General features: G+C 40.5%; 1 protein-coding gene across 1 annotated transcript in view; it reads right to left on the bottom strand.

Moving 5' to 3' along the window:
- Nucleotides 1–5,206: 5,206 nt before the first annotated feature.
- Nucleotides 5,207–19,126, bottom strand: part of LOC128740329 (protein disks lost) — a gene marked incomplete at its 5' end in the record, with an annotated part of 91,374 nt that continues 77,454 nt past the window's right edge. The window contains 6 exons of the mRNA XM_053835866.1: nucleotides 5,207–5,401; nucleotides 6,142–6,335; nucleotides 6,625–6,852; nucleotides 6,929–7,228; nucleotides 16,375–16,501; nucleotides 16,757–17,767. Coding sequence (XP_053691841.1) covers nucleotides 5,207–5,401; nucleotides 6,142–6,335; nucleotides 6,625–6,852; nucleotides 6,929–7,228; nucleotides 16,375–16,501; nucleotides 16,757–17,767 — 2,055 coding nt within the window. The remainder of the gene's footprint in view (nucleotides 5,402–6,141; nucleotides 6,336–6,624; nucleotides 6,853–6,928; nucleotides 7,229–16,374; nucleotides 16,502–16,756; nucleotides 17,768–19,126) is intronic.

The raw sequence follows: 19,126 nt of genomic DNA, 5'->3' as shown, positions 1-19,126 counted from the left end.
CGATTGTGAATTCATCACTGTACTAAATCGATGACAATCAACTCTCCTGATGTCTTTCGAGTAAATTGGTGCTATTTGAGTTTATTCCCCTGTCTTTGAATTAGTTTTAATCGCTCTGATTAGGTTTTACTATGTATTTAGGGGTGAATTATGCAAAATGGACTATAACTGCATTTCGCACAGTATGGAATGGATATGATTCTTCTTATTTTTGGGTAAAATAGGGCAAAATGGACCACTTTCCGAAGTCTGCGCAGGATGAAACTATCACCAATCGGTTTCTTGCATTTTTTACATAAGAATAGGTATCTTGTAAGATTCCAAACCAGCGGCTTCTAATTCTAGGGATTACGAGCTCGTTTTTGCTCATTGTGCACTCTACTATATACTCTATCTACTCAATAGCAAAATGTGGTATCAATGTATCTCGATATCAATTCAATAACAAAATATAGCATCATAACACAGTTTGATATTGTTTTTATATTATTTTGCTCTTCGCTCCTGCTCGGGAAGCAACACACATTTATCAAAATGGTTCTATACCATGCTGCATCAAAATCCGGACGGTACCAATATCCGGACACCTTCACTAATTTATCCTTATTAAGTAATAATATGTACAAATTATGAGGTGTAGCGGCGTGGATTACTCTGCAAATATATCGTAAGATCGTTTAAACATAGTCAGTGGTTAAGTAGGCTGCGCGAAATAACTTAAATAAATCCAAACGTAATGTTGGTGTCGAACAGTGTCTTTTTTCTACGAGTTTTTTTAGATTACTAAACAGCAGTGTTTTCGCGATTTAAGGTTTTGGGAGCTTATTATTATAAAGAAACCAACTTTTTAGGCTTAGTATCAACAAAGAAGGTTAGTTTTCAATAATTGAAACGGTGTCATTCATTAATGTGTCGAAATAAAGTGTATTTTTATAAATAATTACGCTGTCCGGAATTAAAACCATGTTTTTAAATCCGGACATGTTTGATTATTGATGGTAACTACCTACTGTTTTTCTTAGAAAATGCGAAAGGACACACTGAACCAGGCAGAAGGTGTGGTAAGAGAAGGAGTCTCGATCCATGGAACCGTCAAAATATTTGGAAATGCAAAATACTTCAATGCAATTAATGTAGAAGTATTTAATCACTTTCGTTCTCTGGTTAGGTACGTGGGTCAGTGTAGTACTTGACTAAAATCGTACTGTTAATGGCATTAAAAGTAAAAAAAAATGTATAGAGAGATGATTATTTAATACTACAAGTGACAGGTTGTTTACTTATAGGCATACATTTCTTAGACAAAATATGAAAAAGTTTTGCCTGTCCGGAAAATGATTCAAAAGTGTCCGGATATTGATTCACTGAGATGTCAGGTGTCCGGATTTATGAACAAGACAAGCCTGTTTATTTCTCTTATTTTAATGTTTTTATTGGGTTTTCATTGTAAAATTGACGTGTTATTGCGAATTTAAGCTTTATATTTGATTATAGTACAAAGCAATTACTAGAATGTTGCGAAAATATTGTTTACGGAGCATATTAAAAATATGACCTGCTTAAGTGTCCGGATATTGATGCAGCATGGTACTGTACTGTTAACAATTCATTCTAGCATAACATTGTTGTTTCTTGTATATAAAATTGCATTGACCAGTAGAGTTGTAAAAGCACATCTAGCAGCGGCAAAAAGTTTAGATATTTAATAAAGATCTTCCACTAATTTATACACCAACCTAGCAATCTTCACTTCTGTCTGATTATTTATTACTGCAAATGGTATGTTGATCTGTTGTGATATTTTTCAGGTATTTTCTGTATTCCGCACTCCATTTTCTCTGCAATATCTTTATTAAGTAGGGTAATATCGTAATCGTTAGCAATTCTACAGTTCAATCCCATCTAATAAGGTGTTTGGGTAGGATAAGGTGAAATGCTACAAAAGCGCTTATTGTAAAGATCGGGCCACTTGTGTAGTTACTTGTGTAGAACGTCAATCACGTGAAATATAATGAAATATAGCAAAATTAATACGATAAAAACCAGGATTGTTATTGTTTGTTCGTTGCAATTGTTTGCGTCGGAAAAGGCGATCGTAGTAATATTCATTTTACGAAAAAACAATAGATATTAACATAAAACATATCTATAATTATACTTATTCATTTCTCGAGACACATTCAAATTAAATATATGGTAACATTCATTAAATAGACGAGATATACTGCGCACTGGTTCATGTAGACCATAATTCCTAGCTGGGGTAATGCTGAGAAACGAGTGATATCGCAGATTGCGGCGACGTATATTGATATCCAAGCATATGAGCATGATATGAGCAATTAGCGGAACTTTGCAAAAGATCGCCATTTAAACATGAATTTTCGCTCAACAGCCAGGATAGGTCGAATAATAAAACAATAGAGAGTTTTCAAGCAGTGAATATTCTTGAACCTTTTCGCTAAACGCAAAAAAAGCTCAGCTGTGAAGAAGCTTTTGCCACCACGTATGAAATGTGATCCACGAATGTTAATTTAGCATCCTTAGCTGTGGATTCACGCAGTAAACGTACGTCGCTAGCGTCTCCATACAACGTTTCAGAATGATTGACGGGATATCATCAGGGCCAAATCCCATGGAGGATTTTGGAGTTTTTCCAGCTGATGTAACCATGTCAACGGAGATAGCAAACTTCGGCAAAGGTACAGAAAATCATGGAGCCAGCTGTTAGAGTACAGGACAATTGCAGGGCCAGTTGCTACGATCCTATTGACTCTAACAGCCTCTCCCAGCCGAGATTCGAACATACGACGACAGGCTTATTAGATCAGTGTCATACCTCGAAGCTTTATTGTTATATCAATGGTAAATTGAAATTTAAAAATACTTCAGTTTTAATTCAAAACTGTTATTTTTTTGATTCAAATAGAATTTCGTTTCGTCCCTTCATCAATTGTAAAACCATCGTTTCAAAAAATATTAAAATTTTCAGGTTGAAATTTTTTTGTTGAGGCTTGAAGTAACAATAATATTGTTTGAAAAAAAAACTGGATTTTTTCGCTCCGTGAAATATGCACAAACGGCCTTACCCGCAGGTAAGGATATTTCACGAAGAAAGATACATCAATTCAAATGCAGTAGATCAGCCTACATGTATGCTACTAAACCTACCTAAACCTTATTTTGCATTGTGAAATATTCCTTAATATTACATAGTTTACGTGAATATTAAAAGACATAAATTTAGTGGAGTTTTTCGAAGATGGTTATAACGGAGGTTTTACCTACTTCTTGTAGAACCGGTAATGTTGATGCAACTCTTATGAAAACTTATTTAACCCTAATCAAATAAAAGGTTAGTTTTAACAATGACTTGTGGAAAGAGAAAATAGAACTAAATATGTTGCATGGAACGCAAGTGATCTTCAACCTATATCACTAAACTATTATTCGCTATTATTCATTTATTTATTTCATTTAAGCCGTTTTGTTTGTACGTTTGTACGCCATATGAATATAACAGTTTGCTTTGCTTTTCCCGTGTAAATCTTATGGGAGAGTTTGCCCTAACTCTTTTATACATACGGCCTATTGTGGCAGTTAGGCATATCGCCTTTATTCTTTAATCCGCATGCAATTTCTTATCCTAATTTTGACCGAATTGTTTGCCCATTTAATTTTGCTGGCAGAATAAAAAGTACCATCAACTTTCGGTCGAAAAATCGATCCGTCGAAATATAGAAACAGGCTGTAACCTCTACAATCGTTACTTTTTTCGAAGATTTAACAAGAACGTTTAGAATATTATTTTTTCTTCAAACCAACTGATATCTAAATATACGGAAATTTAAATTACAGTCATAAGAAACTTTACTTTTTCTGCAACATCAGTTGGGAGAGAAATTTAGTTCTTCCAGAGTAGCGAAATATTTAATGTAACCACCATGCTTTTTGCTTAACAATGTTTTATTTTTATATTTACGTAAATTCCCTCAAATTGAACAATTTCCTCGCAGTTACACACTTTCAATAAACAACCGACGGAAGCAGATTGTCATATCCGTACCCGTAACCGTAGTACCCGGGAGCAAATCCGAGAGGATAACCGATTGGTCGAGAGGCAAGCGTTTCGTAGGTTTCAACCGAGGTTCTGCTGCATTGGGCCGGCTCGACGCACAGTCCCTGTGTGTTACGTACGAATCCTGAACGGCAGAAGCACCCTCGCTGACAGGAACGGCCACACCATTGTGGACCAAGCCTCCAGTTGTCGCAAGTGGCCGGACAGCCGCACTGGGAGTAGACCTCGTTTAAGCCGTTACAGTAGGAACCGACTAAAATGAGGAAAAAAAGCAAAGTTAGTTGATATCGTACACATTTTTAGTTGAAAGATAGACAACTTACAGTACGGAACTCCGTTCACCATGGTGGCGCACAACGCGGCAAGAACTGCAACAAGGGCGAACTTCATTGTTGAATTGAATTGAACTATTGCTTCACTGCACAGTTGGTTGACTGCAATTGATGATGGTTACTTTTTTGTTTTCGCATATATACTAGTAAGTATTAAGGAAGAACTTTTTCGTGGATTTTCACAATCGAATGTACAAAACGTGCGTAAAATGCAAAGCTTTCGGTTCTTCCGAATCAGTGCACACAAAGCTATTGCTACTAAAGCGAACGTGTTTGTTTTTCGTTAGACAAAACTACCGGCAAGATAAAGGGCATAAACATAGCAATATGTTTTCTTTTCACACGTAGTTATGCCGGCAACGAAATCGGTTTGGATCTTCGGTTTCTGTTTGTTTGTTCTGCAACGTAAGTAAATAAGTCTGGATATGATTTAATGCCAGCAGTGTATGATTATCGAGCTCAGCTAAAATCAAAAGAATACTATTTTGCTATGTGATAAAATTGAAGTGAAAAAATGGCATGATTTTACAAAAGTCTTATTATTTCAAATTTTTATTGGTGTCAAGTTTGTTCAAACATGTAATAGAATTTAATACGAAACAAAATCGTTGAGTATTTCAACTAGGATAGAAAAGCTTATAATTGATTGGATTTAAGGCAGAGATAAAATAATATCAATAATTACGACGACTAATTATGGATAGAAAAATCGTCACAAAACTTTGACTGCCATCGGCATTTGTTTACCAAAAGGCAGCTGTCTGTCAGATACTGATTGAATTGACTCAATTAAGTATCAGAAATCCTCAATTTCGCGGGCCAAATCTGAAAGCATTTCCATGAAAAGCTGTGAGTGCGAATCGTCGGCATTGTTGGCTCGCCTTCCAGGTGCCTTTTCCGCTGCTGGGCTGCCCACGGGAAAGGGTCCACCGGTGCCGGTGCCACCCCGCAGCACGGTATCCATTAGGCGCGAAACGTGTTCAAGTGTTTGCTGGAAATGAATTCGATTCAAGGAGACAATAATTAGCATAAATTAGCAGCGACAGTGTTCCGAACGTAATTGCACGCACACTTCATTCGACTTCATCCTGGCATCAGCGGTTCAAATTAAAGTGGCTCTGTTTAAATGATGTTATTCAGAAAATTCATTTAGGAAATGTTGTCCTCCGATGTGCAACAATTCTCCTTTCGCTTCGCTTGTTTTATCTCACTGTGTTTAACGGTGCCATTCTTTTGATATGCTTAGTGTTCAAAACAATGACTCGTTATTTTGTTGAGCTATTTAAAGTATTGTTTTGAATTAGATTCACATTGTTGAAGACAAAAGTGAAGCGGAGTGAAAAACAGTATGAATTTTAATCATTTTGATATTTTCAAACTCGAATAGCCTAACGTAATATTTCACCATAAAGTTTTTAATCAATAAAATAGGAAAATTCAAATAATAAACTGCTAATCTTATTAAATGTTCGGTGATAGCATGTAATGATTGGTTCTCTCACACGAGAACGCACATCGAAGGTTCTTAACAACACCGAACCGAACGGACCGAAGGACATTCATTATCAACCAACTGGTTGGTTCCAGGTTCGCCCCGAAAACAGGGTAAAACTTGCGAAACATCAACCAATCAATATTACAACGCATTCATTCATTCGGTTCTCGCAACACACCAAACCGGGAAAAGCGCACACGAACTAATTGCACGCTCTAATCCTGCTGAATACTTACCTGCTGCCAGTCCTCGCTGAAAATCTGCACAAACTGCTCGTTCAAGCGCCGGATGCTGATCAGATTACAGTCCACCAGACTGTTGATGAAATTAGCAAAGCAGGCGAACACTTGCTCTGCCGTGGCTCGGTGGCTGGCCGCCATCATTCGGATGCAGCGATTGCTGACCAGCGTCGAGAAGATGTAGTTACTTCCTGGTTAACCGGAATCAGTCCAAATTGGTCGAAAAGTTCGGCATGACAGGTGGTTGTGACGGATGCGGTAGCCGTAGCCAAACAACGATGCGGAAAATAAAGAGGGGCAATGAGCGTACACGTAAATCAATTAGCTGCGGAGGTCTGATGAAATTAAAACGACTGAAGTTTGTCGGTGTGGTTCGTGCTAGGGTATGAAGTTGGTTGTAATTTAGTTTACGAACTCGAGTGGAATAAATATTTTCATCTTTGGATCTAATTTTCACTGGGTATAATCTCGAATACTAACCTTCCTGTTGTTTCTTTAATCTGATACGCCGAATGTCCTCTTCGTCAACAATTGGCCTTTCACCGTCCTCGGTGGCATTTTCACTAATAAGCTTCTCCAACTCATCCTCCAGATTGCTTGCCTCGGAATCATCGGGAATCGTACAGAACTCACTCAATTTCCGGTGTCTCCACACGGTTGTGAAACTTTGTATTACGTCAGGTACTATTAAATCACATCGGTTGATCACTGCGAATGGTGAAAGATAAATCGAATTTTCGTTCGAACACGCAAACGGTGGCCAGTGCCATTAGCCAATACAAACCTAGCAGTAGGGCCAACTGCAACACCATATACGCTAGCATTTTGTTCATCGCAGTCGTTGCTTCCTGCTCGTCCAGGTAGCGCAACGTTAGCGCTAGAAACTGTGCTAATTCGTCCGGCTTTAATTCTTCCGGATATGAGGCCGCCAGGTGGATGGTAGATTGAAGCTTGTCGTACACCAGTGTGTGATGTACACGGTCCAGTAGAACGGTCAGGTTTGTCACAGGAGATGGCTGCTTGGTATTCGAGGCATCCTTCGCAATCCTAGCGGCTTCGCTCGGGATGTCTTTGCAGAATAGGTCTGTGGAAGAAGGTACGGTCATAATTGGATTAGAAGCATAGAATACATAATTCAACAATTGATTAAAATTTTACCAATCAGTTAAACCACAGCAAAACTTTAGAATTATTTTCAGATTGAATTTTCGGAATAGGTCGGAAAGCATAAACACAAACAATTTGTAAGATTTTGAGACAAATTGATTTACTTTCAAAACTAAAATAATTTAAAAGGTTTTGATGAAATTTTTACACCATAATTTCTTGAATTGAAACTGCTTGAGATAAAAACATTAAAAGTAGGGTAGGGAACCTGTTTTAAAACCCTCTAAGTGGAACACTGATTGTTTTACCTTATTATAAACTTCTGTCTTTTGTATTAATATGACGCTGGAGCTAATTTCAGTTAGCCAGAATGCATTTTAATCACCATGGTGGTTACTTAAGCAGCCTTGAATTTTACTGATGTATTGCAAACTTGTTATTTAAAGAAATATGTTTACGCGTCGCCCGTGTTCAGCGAGGAGAGCAGAAAGTAGGGTATCATTACAACGTCCGCCAATTGGAAAATGAAACCGAAGTGAAACAGGCTGTTGCCGAATAACTTGAATCTCGAGCCTCGAAGTTGCTACCTAGCGGTACCGTAGAAGACCAATAGACCGTAGAAGACCTTTGTCCCGCGCAAGGATAACCACAAAGCCACCTGAAGATCACCTGACCAACGTACAATGAACCAAATTGACCACGTTCTCATAGAGGGCCGGTTTTTCTCTAACATCACGAACGTACGCTCCCGACGGGGTGCGGATATTGATTCTGACCATTACCTAGTAGAGTACATGTGCGCTAAAAGCTGTCCACCGTATACCGGACGCTTCAAAGCCGCCCTGCTCGGCTGAATATCAGGTAGCTAGATAACCCGCAAGCAGCCGAGAACTACGCGCGAATGCTGAATGATGCACTGCCTTCTTCTGAGGAGTTAGGTGCTTCAAACTGAACCTCGGAGTACACAAAATGATTAGTTTGATGGGGAATGTCAACAAGGGGTGGAGGGGAAAAAACTGCTTGGCAAAATTATCTAAGTAGTGCCACTAGAGAGAACCTGGCCAAATACCGACGAGCTAGGAACCAGTTGACCACGATCCTGAGGAGGAAAAAGCGCTAAAAGGAGGACAGAGATCGTGAAGAATTAGAACAACTATTCCGAGCTAATGACACGCGCAAGTTTTATGAGATGGTGAACCAAACTCGGAAGGGCTATACAGCAAAACCTGACATGTGTACGGACGAGGGAGGGAATCTAATCACAAACGAGCACGAGGTGGTTGACAGATGGAAGCAGTTCTTCGATGAACACCGCAATGGCGAAGTCGCAGAAGGAGGCGGAACGGAAGATAGTTATGTTCTAGCACTTGATCTCCAAGAAGTCAAACGAGAAATCGGGCTCCTGAAGACCAATAAAGCCGCTGGGAAGGACCGCCTACCGACAGAGCTTTATAAACATGGCGGAGAAACGCTAGCAAAAACTTTACACTGGATTATTTCGAGGATTTAGGAGGAGGAAAAGCTACCGGAGGAATGGATGGAAGGAGTGGTTTGTCCCATCAACAAAAAGGGTGATAGGCTAGACTGCAGCAACTAGCGCGGTATTACGCTGGTGAAAGCCGCCTACAAGGTACTCTCTCAGATCCTGTTACGCCGGCTGTCACCGATAGCACAAGGTTTCGTAGGGAATTATCGGGCGGGTTTCATGGGGGTTCGCGCAACTACGGACCAAATTTTTACTATCCGACAGATCTTGCAGAAATGTCGGGAGTACAACGTGCCACGCATCACATCTTTATTGATTTCAAAGCAGCATACGATACAGTCGATCGAGACAAGCTATGGCAGATAATACACGAACACGGTTTTCCGGACAAACTGACGCGACTGATCAGAGCTACATTGGATCGAGTGATGTGTTTCGTACCCATCTCTGGAACACTCTCATGTCCCTTCGAGACGCGGCGAGGGTTGAGACAAGGTGACGGTTTATCCTGCATGATGTTCAACATCACTCTGAAGGGGGTGATCGGACGAGCGGGCATCGAAACGAGAGGCACGATTTTTACCCGGGTATCCAACTTCTAGACTTTGCAGATGACTTCGATATCATAGCCAGGAACTTTGCGACGGCGGAGGCAATCTACGCCAGACTGACAGCGGAGTCTAGGAGAATTGGGCTAAAAATAAATGCGTTGAAGACCAAATACATGAAAGGAAGAGGCTCAAAGGAAACAAACGCGCGTCTCTCACGAACGGTAACCGTTGACGGCGACGAACTAGAAGTGGTAGAGGAGTTCGTGTATTTGGGATCGCTGGTGACCGCGGACAACAACACTAGTATGGAGATCCAGCGACGCATCCTAGCGGGAAATCGGGACTACTTTGCCCTTCGAAATCCCTACGATCAGAAAGCATACGCCGCCGCACGAAGCTAACAATGTACAAAACCCTTATTAGACCGGTAGTTCTTTATGGATTTGAAGCCGTGACGCTGCTCACGAAGGACATACGCGCCCTTGCCGTGTTCGAGCGGAAAGTGCTGCCGATGATATTTGGCGGAGTACAAACTGAAAGCGGAGAGTGACGAAGGCGTATGAATCACGAACTACAGGCACTGCTTGGGTAGACTCTCATCGTACATCTAGCGAAAGTTAGCAGGCGACGGTGGGCCGGACATGTCGTAAGGATGCCGGACGACAGTGCGACGAAAATAATCCTCTTCAACAGCCTCGCCGGCACCAGGAACACAGGGGCCCAACGTGCACGATGGCTCTACCAGGTCGAAAGCGATTTGCGACTCCTGAGACGACTAGGAAATTGGCGACGAGTGACCCAAGACCGAGTTGAATGGAGACGAGTGCTTGAAACAGCACGAGCCACCCCGGCTCTATGCTGAAGAAGAAGAAGAAGAAGAAGAAAAAGAAGAAGAAAAAAAAGAACAAGAAGAAGAAGGTGGGACAAGAGAGCCTGGACTATCTCTCTAGCCGACGAAGGAGAAACCGCCGCCTTCAATCGTGATATCCGTTCATCGTACGATATTTCTCGCCATCGTAGTGTTACCAGGATGAATACTAATACGCCGCTTAAGAACTGGTAAGTTACTGATTGACCGTACAGAAAGAACAGTTTAAGCGATGCACTGAACATTTTGAACAACACTTTCGAGTTTCAAATGTCAGAGACCAACAAAACTAGCATAGCATGATGCTAATAGTTTGCCACATGCATCGCATCAACCCAGAGGCGCCTTCACTGAATGAAATTGAAGCAGCCATCATTAGTATGAAAGCCAATAGAGCGCCAGGGACAGATTGTATTGCAGCCGAGATGCTCAAAGCTGTCCTATCTTTGTCAACCCAGGAGATCCATCAGCTTCTCAGCAATACATGGGACACAACTTTTCCGGTGGACTGTATGCAGGGCATATTGGTCAAAAACCCTAAAAAAGGACACCTAGCTGAATACAATAACTGCCGTGGACGTTGCTTTGTATTTTTCTCAAAGTACTCTGTAAGGTAATCCTCAACCGGATCCAGGAGAAGGTCGACGCTATTCTCCGGCGCTACTCTGATCGATCATCTACAGACCATATCACAATGCTTCACATTATATTCAACGAATAAATCAACGAATTTCAGACTCTCTTCTGCTGGCGTTCGTTGACTTCGATGCCTTTCCAGCTAGCACTAACTCGAATAACAATGTATGTAAATTATCGTAAATATCTCTTAACAAATTCGGATTCGTAAATAAAGCCTAACAAAGCACGCACAAGTTGACATTCTATCGTTTATAACGCTAGTAGCTGACAAATGGGGTCAATCCCGGTGTAGTAGTTAGCTTTCACGCCTCTCACGCTGAGGACCCGGGGTCAATTCCCGACGCCGCAGAAGTCATGAATGACCCAAGCTGTTAACGTGATTATAATAAAAAAAGAAAAAAATAGTAGCTAACAAACATAAAATTTTCAGCACAAAGTTGTATAATAGTATGAAGCTGGTCTTGTTTAATCGGATCTTATCGTATAGAAATACCTATATAAGTGTATCGTTAAAAACTATTCCTCAGTGCGTATATCGCCTCCAACATAGTACGTATATGCTGATTTTACGCATTAAATACGATTTTGTTGGATACATGTCATATCACATACGTAACTCTTATTAGGAATCTAATCATACATATGAAAATGCTGGCTGGGTTTCAATATCTTGGTAGACAGACAATGCCCGATAGTGGTACCAAGATTGGAAGAAAAATCTTCTTGTCGTCAGCGTAAATCTATACCTATAAAAATGGATTTCTGTCCGTCTGACTGTCTGTCCGTATGTTCCTTATAGAATCGAAAACTACTGAATCGATCGGAGATGGTTAGAGATCCCTCCCCGCACTAAGAGGGGGGGCTCCCATACAAATCTATACCTATAAAAATGGATTTCTGTCTGTCTGCCCGAATGCTCCTTATAGAATCGAAAACTACTGAACCGATCGGCGTGAAAATTTCATATAGGGGTTTTTGGGACCAGGGAAGGTCCTTATGATGGTTAGAAATATCTCCCTCCACTAAGAGGGGGGGGGGGGCTCCCATACAAATGAAACAAATTTCTACATAACTCGAGAACTAATCAAACAAATGGAACAAAATTTTCCATGTGGGTGTTTTTGGAGACAAGAATTTTTTCTATGGTAAATTGAGACCCCTCCCATACAAATCAAATACAAATTTCCTCATAACTCCAGAACTAATCAAGCAAATGGAACCAAATTTAGCATGTGGGTGTTTTTGCAGGTAAATTTTTTTTTCTATGGTGAATTGAGACCCCTACCCTCTTTAGAAGAGGAATTATGACCCCTCTCCCTTTTAAGATGGGGAGCTTCCATACAAATGAAATACAAATTTCCTCATAACTCGAGAACCAATCAAGTAAATGGAACAAAATTGGACATGTGGGTGTTTTTGGAGACAACCCCCCGATGAGATCACCTCTATCTAGCCGGAGACTTAAAGTCTGACTGATTTAAAGTCTCCGTTAACAAATAAAAAAACGAACGAACGAACCTCTATCTAGGTTTATTTATTTTCCTAGATCTACTGACCTCTATTACTTTCCTTCAGATGGGTCACCCCTGTGAAATGGTACTTTATATGAAAAGATTTTCCGTGCAATGGTACATCCCGCATAAGGTTTTTCGTGAAATGGTATTCTGTGAAACTCTATATTCCGCGTTAGGGTCAACCGAGAATTGGTGTTCCGCAAAATGGTATTCGACGAAATGGTTTGTAATGATGGCGAATATATAAATGCTATCCGCTTTAATTTATCAGGCTAAGGGCATGTGCAGCACAATGTTTGTTCTATTCTATATTTTAAAACAGTTTTAAATTTTGTAACATGTGAAAAATGAAACAAAATGCAGGCAACCGCAATCCAGTGTTAATGGCAGTTCTATTTGATATTACCCCATAAACAATCCTTCCTGCTTTCCCCCTATTTAGAGATGCGTGTTGATTTGTGGGGAACAAAGGTCATATGTCACTCGCTAGGTGTGTGAAACGGTGCTGCCACCTGCCTAACTTTGTTCTATTTGTGAGGCGGAAAGGGGATTTGTAAAAAGATTGCAAAACATTATTGTCTGTCGCAAAAATTTTAACAAACACTCCATATAGACACTTGGGTGAGTGTACAAGGGATCAATTTATGTTTAGAATAATCACTATTCAGTATCCCAAAGTGCTCCCTGTACAAGACGCTTATGCGCTTGTTAAACTGGTTGTTCTCTACGGGAATGAAGCATGGACAATGCTGGAGGAGGACTTGCGAGTGCTCGGAGCTTTCGAACGATGAGTGCTTAATGCGATCTTCGGCAGCGTACAGGAGAACGGAGTAAGAAGGCGGAGGATGAACCATGAACTCGCATAGCTCTATGGCGAACCCAGTATCCAAGAGGTGGCTAAAGCTGGACGGATACGATAGGTAGGGCATGTTGCAAGGATACCGGACAAGTACCCTGCAAAGATGACGATTGCCTCAAGTCGGATAGGACCAAGACGACCAGGAACATAGCGAGCAAGATCGTTAGACCATGTGGAGCGAGATCTGGTGGAGAGTACTCGGTGTCCAAGAAATTGGAGAGCGGCAGCCTACAACCAAGTTGATTGGAGAAATGTTATTCAACAGGCTTTGTCTTAGGACGGAAAGCCACCTAAGTAAGTAAGTACTATCCAGCATTCCACTGTCTGTCCAGCATTATCTGTCTGATTTACGCAACCGCTGCCACAACGTACCAATTCGGCGCGTGCCTTTAACGAAACTCTGTCCGGAGGCAGGATCTATTGGTGTCAAATTCTTTACATATGTGTATTACCGCGGATGGTGTTTGGTCCATGACGTTTGAACACTGTCAAGGACCAAACGGCGGGTAATTGTTTTCGAGCCAGGGGACTCGAAACTCTATTCTTGTCTACTGCAACCAGCCTATAGGGTATCTCTATATCGAGCTGCAGTAAGTGACAGCAAAAGGATGCCCTCGGCTCAAAATTTGACAGCGGGCCCAAATCACACTGCTGGCAGTCAAGTGAAACGACGCACACACGAGATGTTGGCGACGAAAGCATGGTTGCCTGCCGATGGGGTGACTGCAACTGATAAAAACTCAATTCCAAACATGCAGCACAGTTATGGTTTGTGTCGTTTTGATCCCGGTAATGCATTTACCTCCTTTTTAGCATAAATGAAACAAACTAAGTAACTTTTTGTAAGCTACATATACTGGCAGGAGCGTAAAATCGATCATAAAAAAGGTAGCAAGAGCAGCATTACAAATCATGGTCACCTACCTGTCCGTTTCACAATTTCTTATCGAATGATCCCCCTGGTCCGGACGACAGGTGGAAGCCATACCAGGGGCCCTATTCTCACAGTTACCTCACCTCACCTCACTTCTCTCACGCGTCCTATTCTCACAGTCACTCTCACCTCACCTTACCGGCCCCATTTGATTTGTACAGTCACCCAGGTGAGTGGTGTCACCTAGGTGACTGAGAATCGCAAATTGTGCTCTCACTCAAAAAATTTTGGTGAGATGACTATGAGAATCTTCAGCAATGGACGTCTTTGGTTTCATCCCTTTGCTCTGGACCGGCGAATAGTGATGTGAATGTCATCTTTTAATGAACGTTAAAGAAAATCCGTCATTACTACTATTTTGATAGCAAAGCAATAGTGCTGCCGCCGCGAAATTTAGAATCCTTTGCTATAATTTCGTACTAACCTGCATACGTAGCAGGTTTTACAATATGAAACAACTAAACAAATAACCGTCGGCCGAAACACACCCCAAATTTGTTTAAATTACTTGTATCATTCTGAACGAAAACGATTATGAAGCAACCGACTGTCAAAAGTTTGTATTTTGCTTATTATTGGCCACATACACAATATCCCATCTGTTTGAAACTCCGCTTTACTCGTGTTTCAAATATCTGCAGAAATAGAACACTGTTGTATACCAGTTTCAAATTTTGTAACTCAACTGTTAGAAAAAATAGAACTGAAACGCTCTGTTGGGGTTGCCGATATTTTAAATTTGTTTCATTTTAAAACTTTCATATATAGTAAAACAGTGTTGTACATGCCCTAAGCAATGGGAGGAGTTGTTTTCTACTTTACTGTGAAGAAAATTTGTATATTAAAACACCCATGAACTCCCCAGAAACTTGCAAAACTCAAAATTGTGACAAAGGTCATCCTAGATTCACGACTGTGTACAACACAGTTTAATTTGTGGCAATACGAAGTTTGTCGGGTCAGCTAGTCTTATATATAAAAATGGATTTCTATCGGGATGTTCCTTATAGAATCGAAAACTACTGAACCAATCGGCATGAAAATTTGCATGTAGAGGTTTTTGGGGCCAAGAAAGGTTCTTATGATGGTTAGAGACTCCTCCCCCCACTAAGGGGGGGGGGGGCTCCCATACAAATGAAACACAAATTTCTGCATAACTCGAGAACTAATCAACCAAATTTGGCATGTGAAGGTTTTTGGAGGCAAGAATTTTTTCCATAGTGAATTAGGACCCCTCCCCACTTTAGGAGTCGGAGAATAACTTTGCTACTTCAGTGACGTTTTCAGCTATCCTGTGTTTATGAACAACTTTTGTCAGTAGTAAAACATATAAGTAAGGAAGTAGGGAGATCCATCTACTTTGGACAGTGCTTTGCGCGCTATATTTTGAATGGGACATTTACGGCAAAATCAAATGGATGTGTCCGAAATTAAGTACGCGTACCGCACGGTACAAAATACGTACATCACCCTAAAACTCAGTATTTTTAGCAGACGGTTAGTTAAGCAGACGGCCGGAAAACTGTAGTTCTATGTAGGTAAATTTGTTTCGTCTGGATTATACCTCAAATAGTAGTAATTGATTTATCTTGGACAGTACGTTACGTGTAAATATTTCGCACATTTGCAATAAAATCAAATGGAAGAGTCTAAAATATATTCATGTAACACTCTGTTCAAACTAGTTTAATCACCTTATTATGTCAAATTTTAAAACCTTCCAAATTAGTTTCAGGTCAATAAAAATGCGCTACAAGCGCATGGGTCCGGGAATTGATTAAGTAAAACATCAACGTGTGGATAGTTACGGATACTGAAAAAGAGTACAAGTAGCAACTGAAATACATGTCTATAAACATTGTTATACTATATCTTATGTTCCACTGCACATTTAATAAAGTTTTCTTCATACGTTATCGTCGGTTATAATTTGTTCAAATGAGCCGGAGGCGTTGGTCGTTCGTTAATTGTTGAATAATACTATTGTTTTGTAATTTTTAGATAGCTATTTGAGTAATACGCAAAATTCAATTGTCATAAAAACGTTACAGGGCATTTTTTTGTTACAGGACTTTAGAAGTATGGCAATTTGATAGAAGTTCAAATTAGTCCTATAAATCTCTTCTAAGCCTATTAGTATTCAAACACCTATCAGATTCCATTAGATCCTAAAATGCTAACCTAAGGGAAATCCCGCGTGCAGTCATGAATGCTGCCACTGATTGGTTTCAAATCCCGCCCTTAACTAAACAGTCAAAAATGTTACACTTACCTATCTCGAACATATGCGTTTGGCGCCATTCGTTCGTCTTGGCGAGGCACCGCTCCAGTGTAAGATTTATACAAGTTTGCTTCACTGGTACCAGAGTTTCGCAGGGGAGCAATGCATCAAATGCTTCCTACGGCGGGTGTGGGAGGAAAATAAAGACACATGAAATCAAAAACAATTGCTGACGGCAGGCAAGTGTGATTTATGAAAGAAAGTACATGTTCGTTCGAGGAACAGTTCTTAATCGTGTCACTCTCGACTTATCATAAATGCGATTTTGAACTTAACAAAAAAAAAGATACAAGGATACTTATTTCGAATACATTTTGACTTCTAACTCAATAAAGTAACACGAAAAAGAACTGCTGTGCTTTCTCCTGCAAACCTGAATTCGCCTTGCCAACATCAAGACGATGTGCGTCTCCCAGCTGGCATTAATGTTGGCCAGTGCCGTCGAACAAATCTTGTAAATCTCTTTCGTGGCGTGGGACACAGAGTCCGCCTGGACGGAGCTGATTCGGTCGGATGTGCGTTTTCTCAGCGGCAAAAGATGCGTAATTTGAAAGTCCTTTATGGCAGCGGATGAAGCTCGTTCGATGACAAACTCCACGGTTCGACGAACCGACAGACTTTGTGAGCGCAGAAAGGCTTCAACCAGCCGGTGCTGGTCGTTGGTTGGCTTCTGGCTGTTGTTGCCATCGCTGGCTATGGTTGAGGTTCCAGAGTATTTGGTTGTGATATGTCGGTATCGTCCCGAACGAGAGACGGTTTTCTCCATTTTGCTGGGCATCATAGAAACGCGGAAATCGGCTAGGAATGGACAGGCAGCGTTGAGGATGGTTTCAAGAAACGGATTTAGCACAATAGCATCGTTTCCGGTAGCAATCAAACCAGTTTTTAGTAGAGTTCCAGTAGCTTGTTGCTTTGAAGGCTTTATTTCACATTTCCACGTTCCTTGTAAGCGTTCATCAATTTTTGTTAGGATTAGAGGACCTGTGGTTTCAATTTCTTCACAAACAGTTTTGTCCACAAGAACTTTTATTTTTTTGTAATTGTGCAGGCCTTCATCAACCAACAACAGAGAGCGGCGCTCCTGCCGATAGCTATAGTATTCTTCGGGGATATTCGGATGTTCAAATAGCCAACCAAGGCATGCTCTTAGGATAAATTTTGAAGTGGGGGTAACTAAAAGCTTTCGCTCAGACCAACTGTCGAATGCGGTGGTCCTCAGGTACAGCTCATACAGAACATCGAACAATTCCTTGTAGTAACTTAACCGGAGGGTGATTGCATCCAGCATGGCCAAATATTGAACCATCCAAGGCACCGTGATGATAAGCTTTCGTTCCGCTATGGCTTTTAGCAGAATCGATTTCACGTCAAACAAGGGGAGAAGCTGTAAAAGAGAAACGAATCATGTGTTAATCCACCTGGTTGAGAGTATGATCTTTTCTGGTACAGAAATGTCAGAGGAACTTCTCCCTCCAGCGGAAAACTTTCTCAATAAGGGAAATGGTATAAATCAAAGAAAGGCACCGGATCTGCAATAGCAGACAAGATAGACACGAGTTGAGAAATTAAATTCCTTCCTCTTCAGCTCAGCACATCAATCAACCTCAATCTGCCCGGTTTCTGATGGTGCGCCTGTCGCTCGTGGCAGATTGTAACAAGAATCCCAATATGCAGAAGCAGGACCTGGTAATGGAAGGTGTTTGCTTAGGCGATAGCTGAAAATGAAACATCAACAAAAAATAGAGAAAGGGAGGAAACGGGATGCGTCCATTGTTACCATCAGGATACGATGGCACAGAGATGTGATGAAAAAAGGGTCAATAGTTGGTTCAAATTGTAATTATTTAAGTGGTGGGAGATAAGCTTCATTCGAGAGGAAAAGGTTAATTTTGAACACCAAAGTAAAGATCGAATGGTGGAGATGGCATCATAAAATCGATTTGTTGGATTACTATTTTGGTGATGACTCAAGTTACTCAGTAAAAATTGAAGTTAGAAATTTAGGCTAAATATGCAAGCTGCTGTAAAATAACACATTTGATTGTTTGTAAACTTCCGGCCTTACTCATATTTTTTCGGCGAATCAAACAAAATACAATTTATAATTTGGTTTGAATTTTCAATTGAAGCAAACGATGGAAATTTTATAAAATTACCGCACAGCTTTAAGCCATCTACCTTCAGCTGTATTTTTATAGCATCTACTTCTGTGATGACCGAAATTATGGCCAGACAAAGTAAAGAGTCTACCGGCATGCGGTTCCTCTTTATTGTCTGTCAAAAAAAGATAATTCACGTGCAATGTTGGATCTTTTTATGCAAATTTTGTACGAATATTGTTGTGGATCTAAAATGTTAACGATGCAAAAAAATCTTCAATGTTATTACGAAACAGAACCTTAAACCACCATAAACAGTAGATAAGTGAAGAAATCGATAAATTTCATCACGCTAGTGGTGTCACGAGGAGTGATTGTTGACGATGCTTTCGATGAAATATCTTGTTGAAATTTTTTAACTGGTTCTAAGTGGTAGCACGTGGCACTGCGAGTGTTGATAATGTCTGGTGCTGCTTCGTAGTAACTGCCTGTTCGCGTTCTGTCCAATACAAATCATTACAAATATCCACGTTTTGCCTGACACACAAAGAAAAATTAGTTATTCTCTAATATTTTAGTTTGCTGGCTATCGTGCGGCATCACCTAAAATGAGCTGCTTTTTTTCATTAAACAATTCATAGTAG

The sequence above is a fragment of the Sabethes cyaneus genome, chromosome 3, assembly GCF_943734655.1.
Source record: "Sabethes cyaneus chromosome 3, idSabCyanKW18_F2, whole genome shotgun sequence".
NCBI classification, from domain to species: Eukaryota; Metazoa; Arthropoda; class Insecta; order Diptera; family Culicidae; genus Sabethes; species Sabethes cyaneus.
The sequence above is the reverse complement of the archived record's forward strand: the minus strand, read 5'-3'. Positions and strand labels throughout refer to the sequence as shown.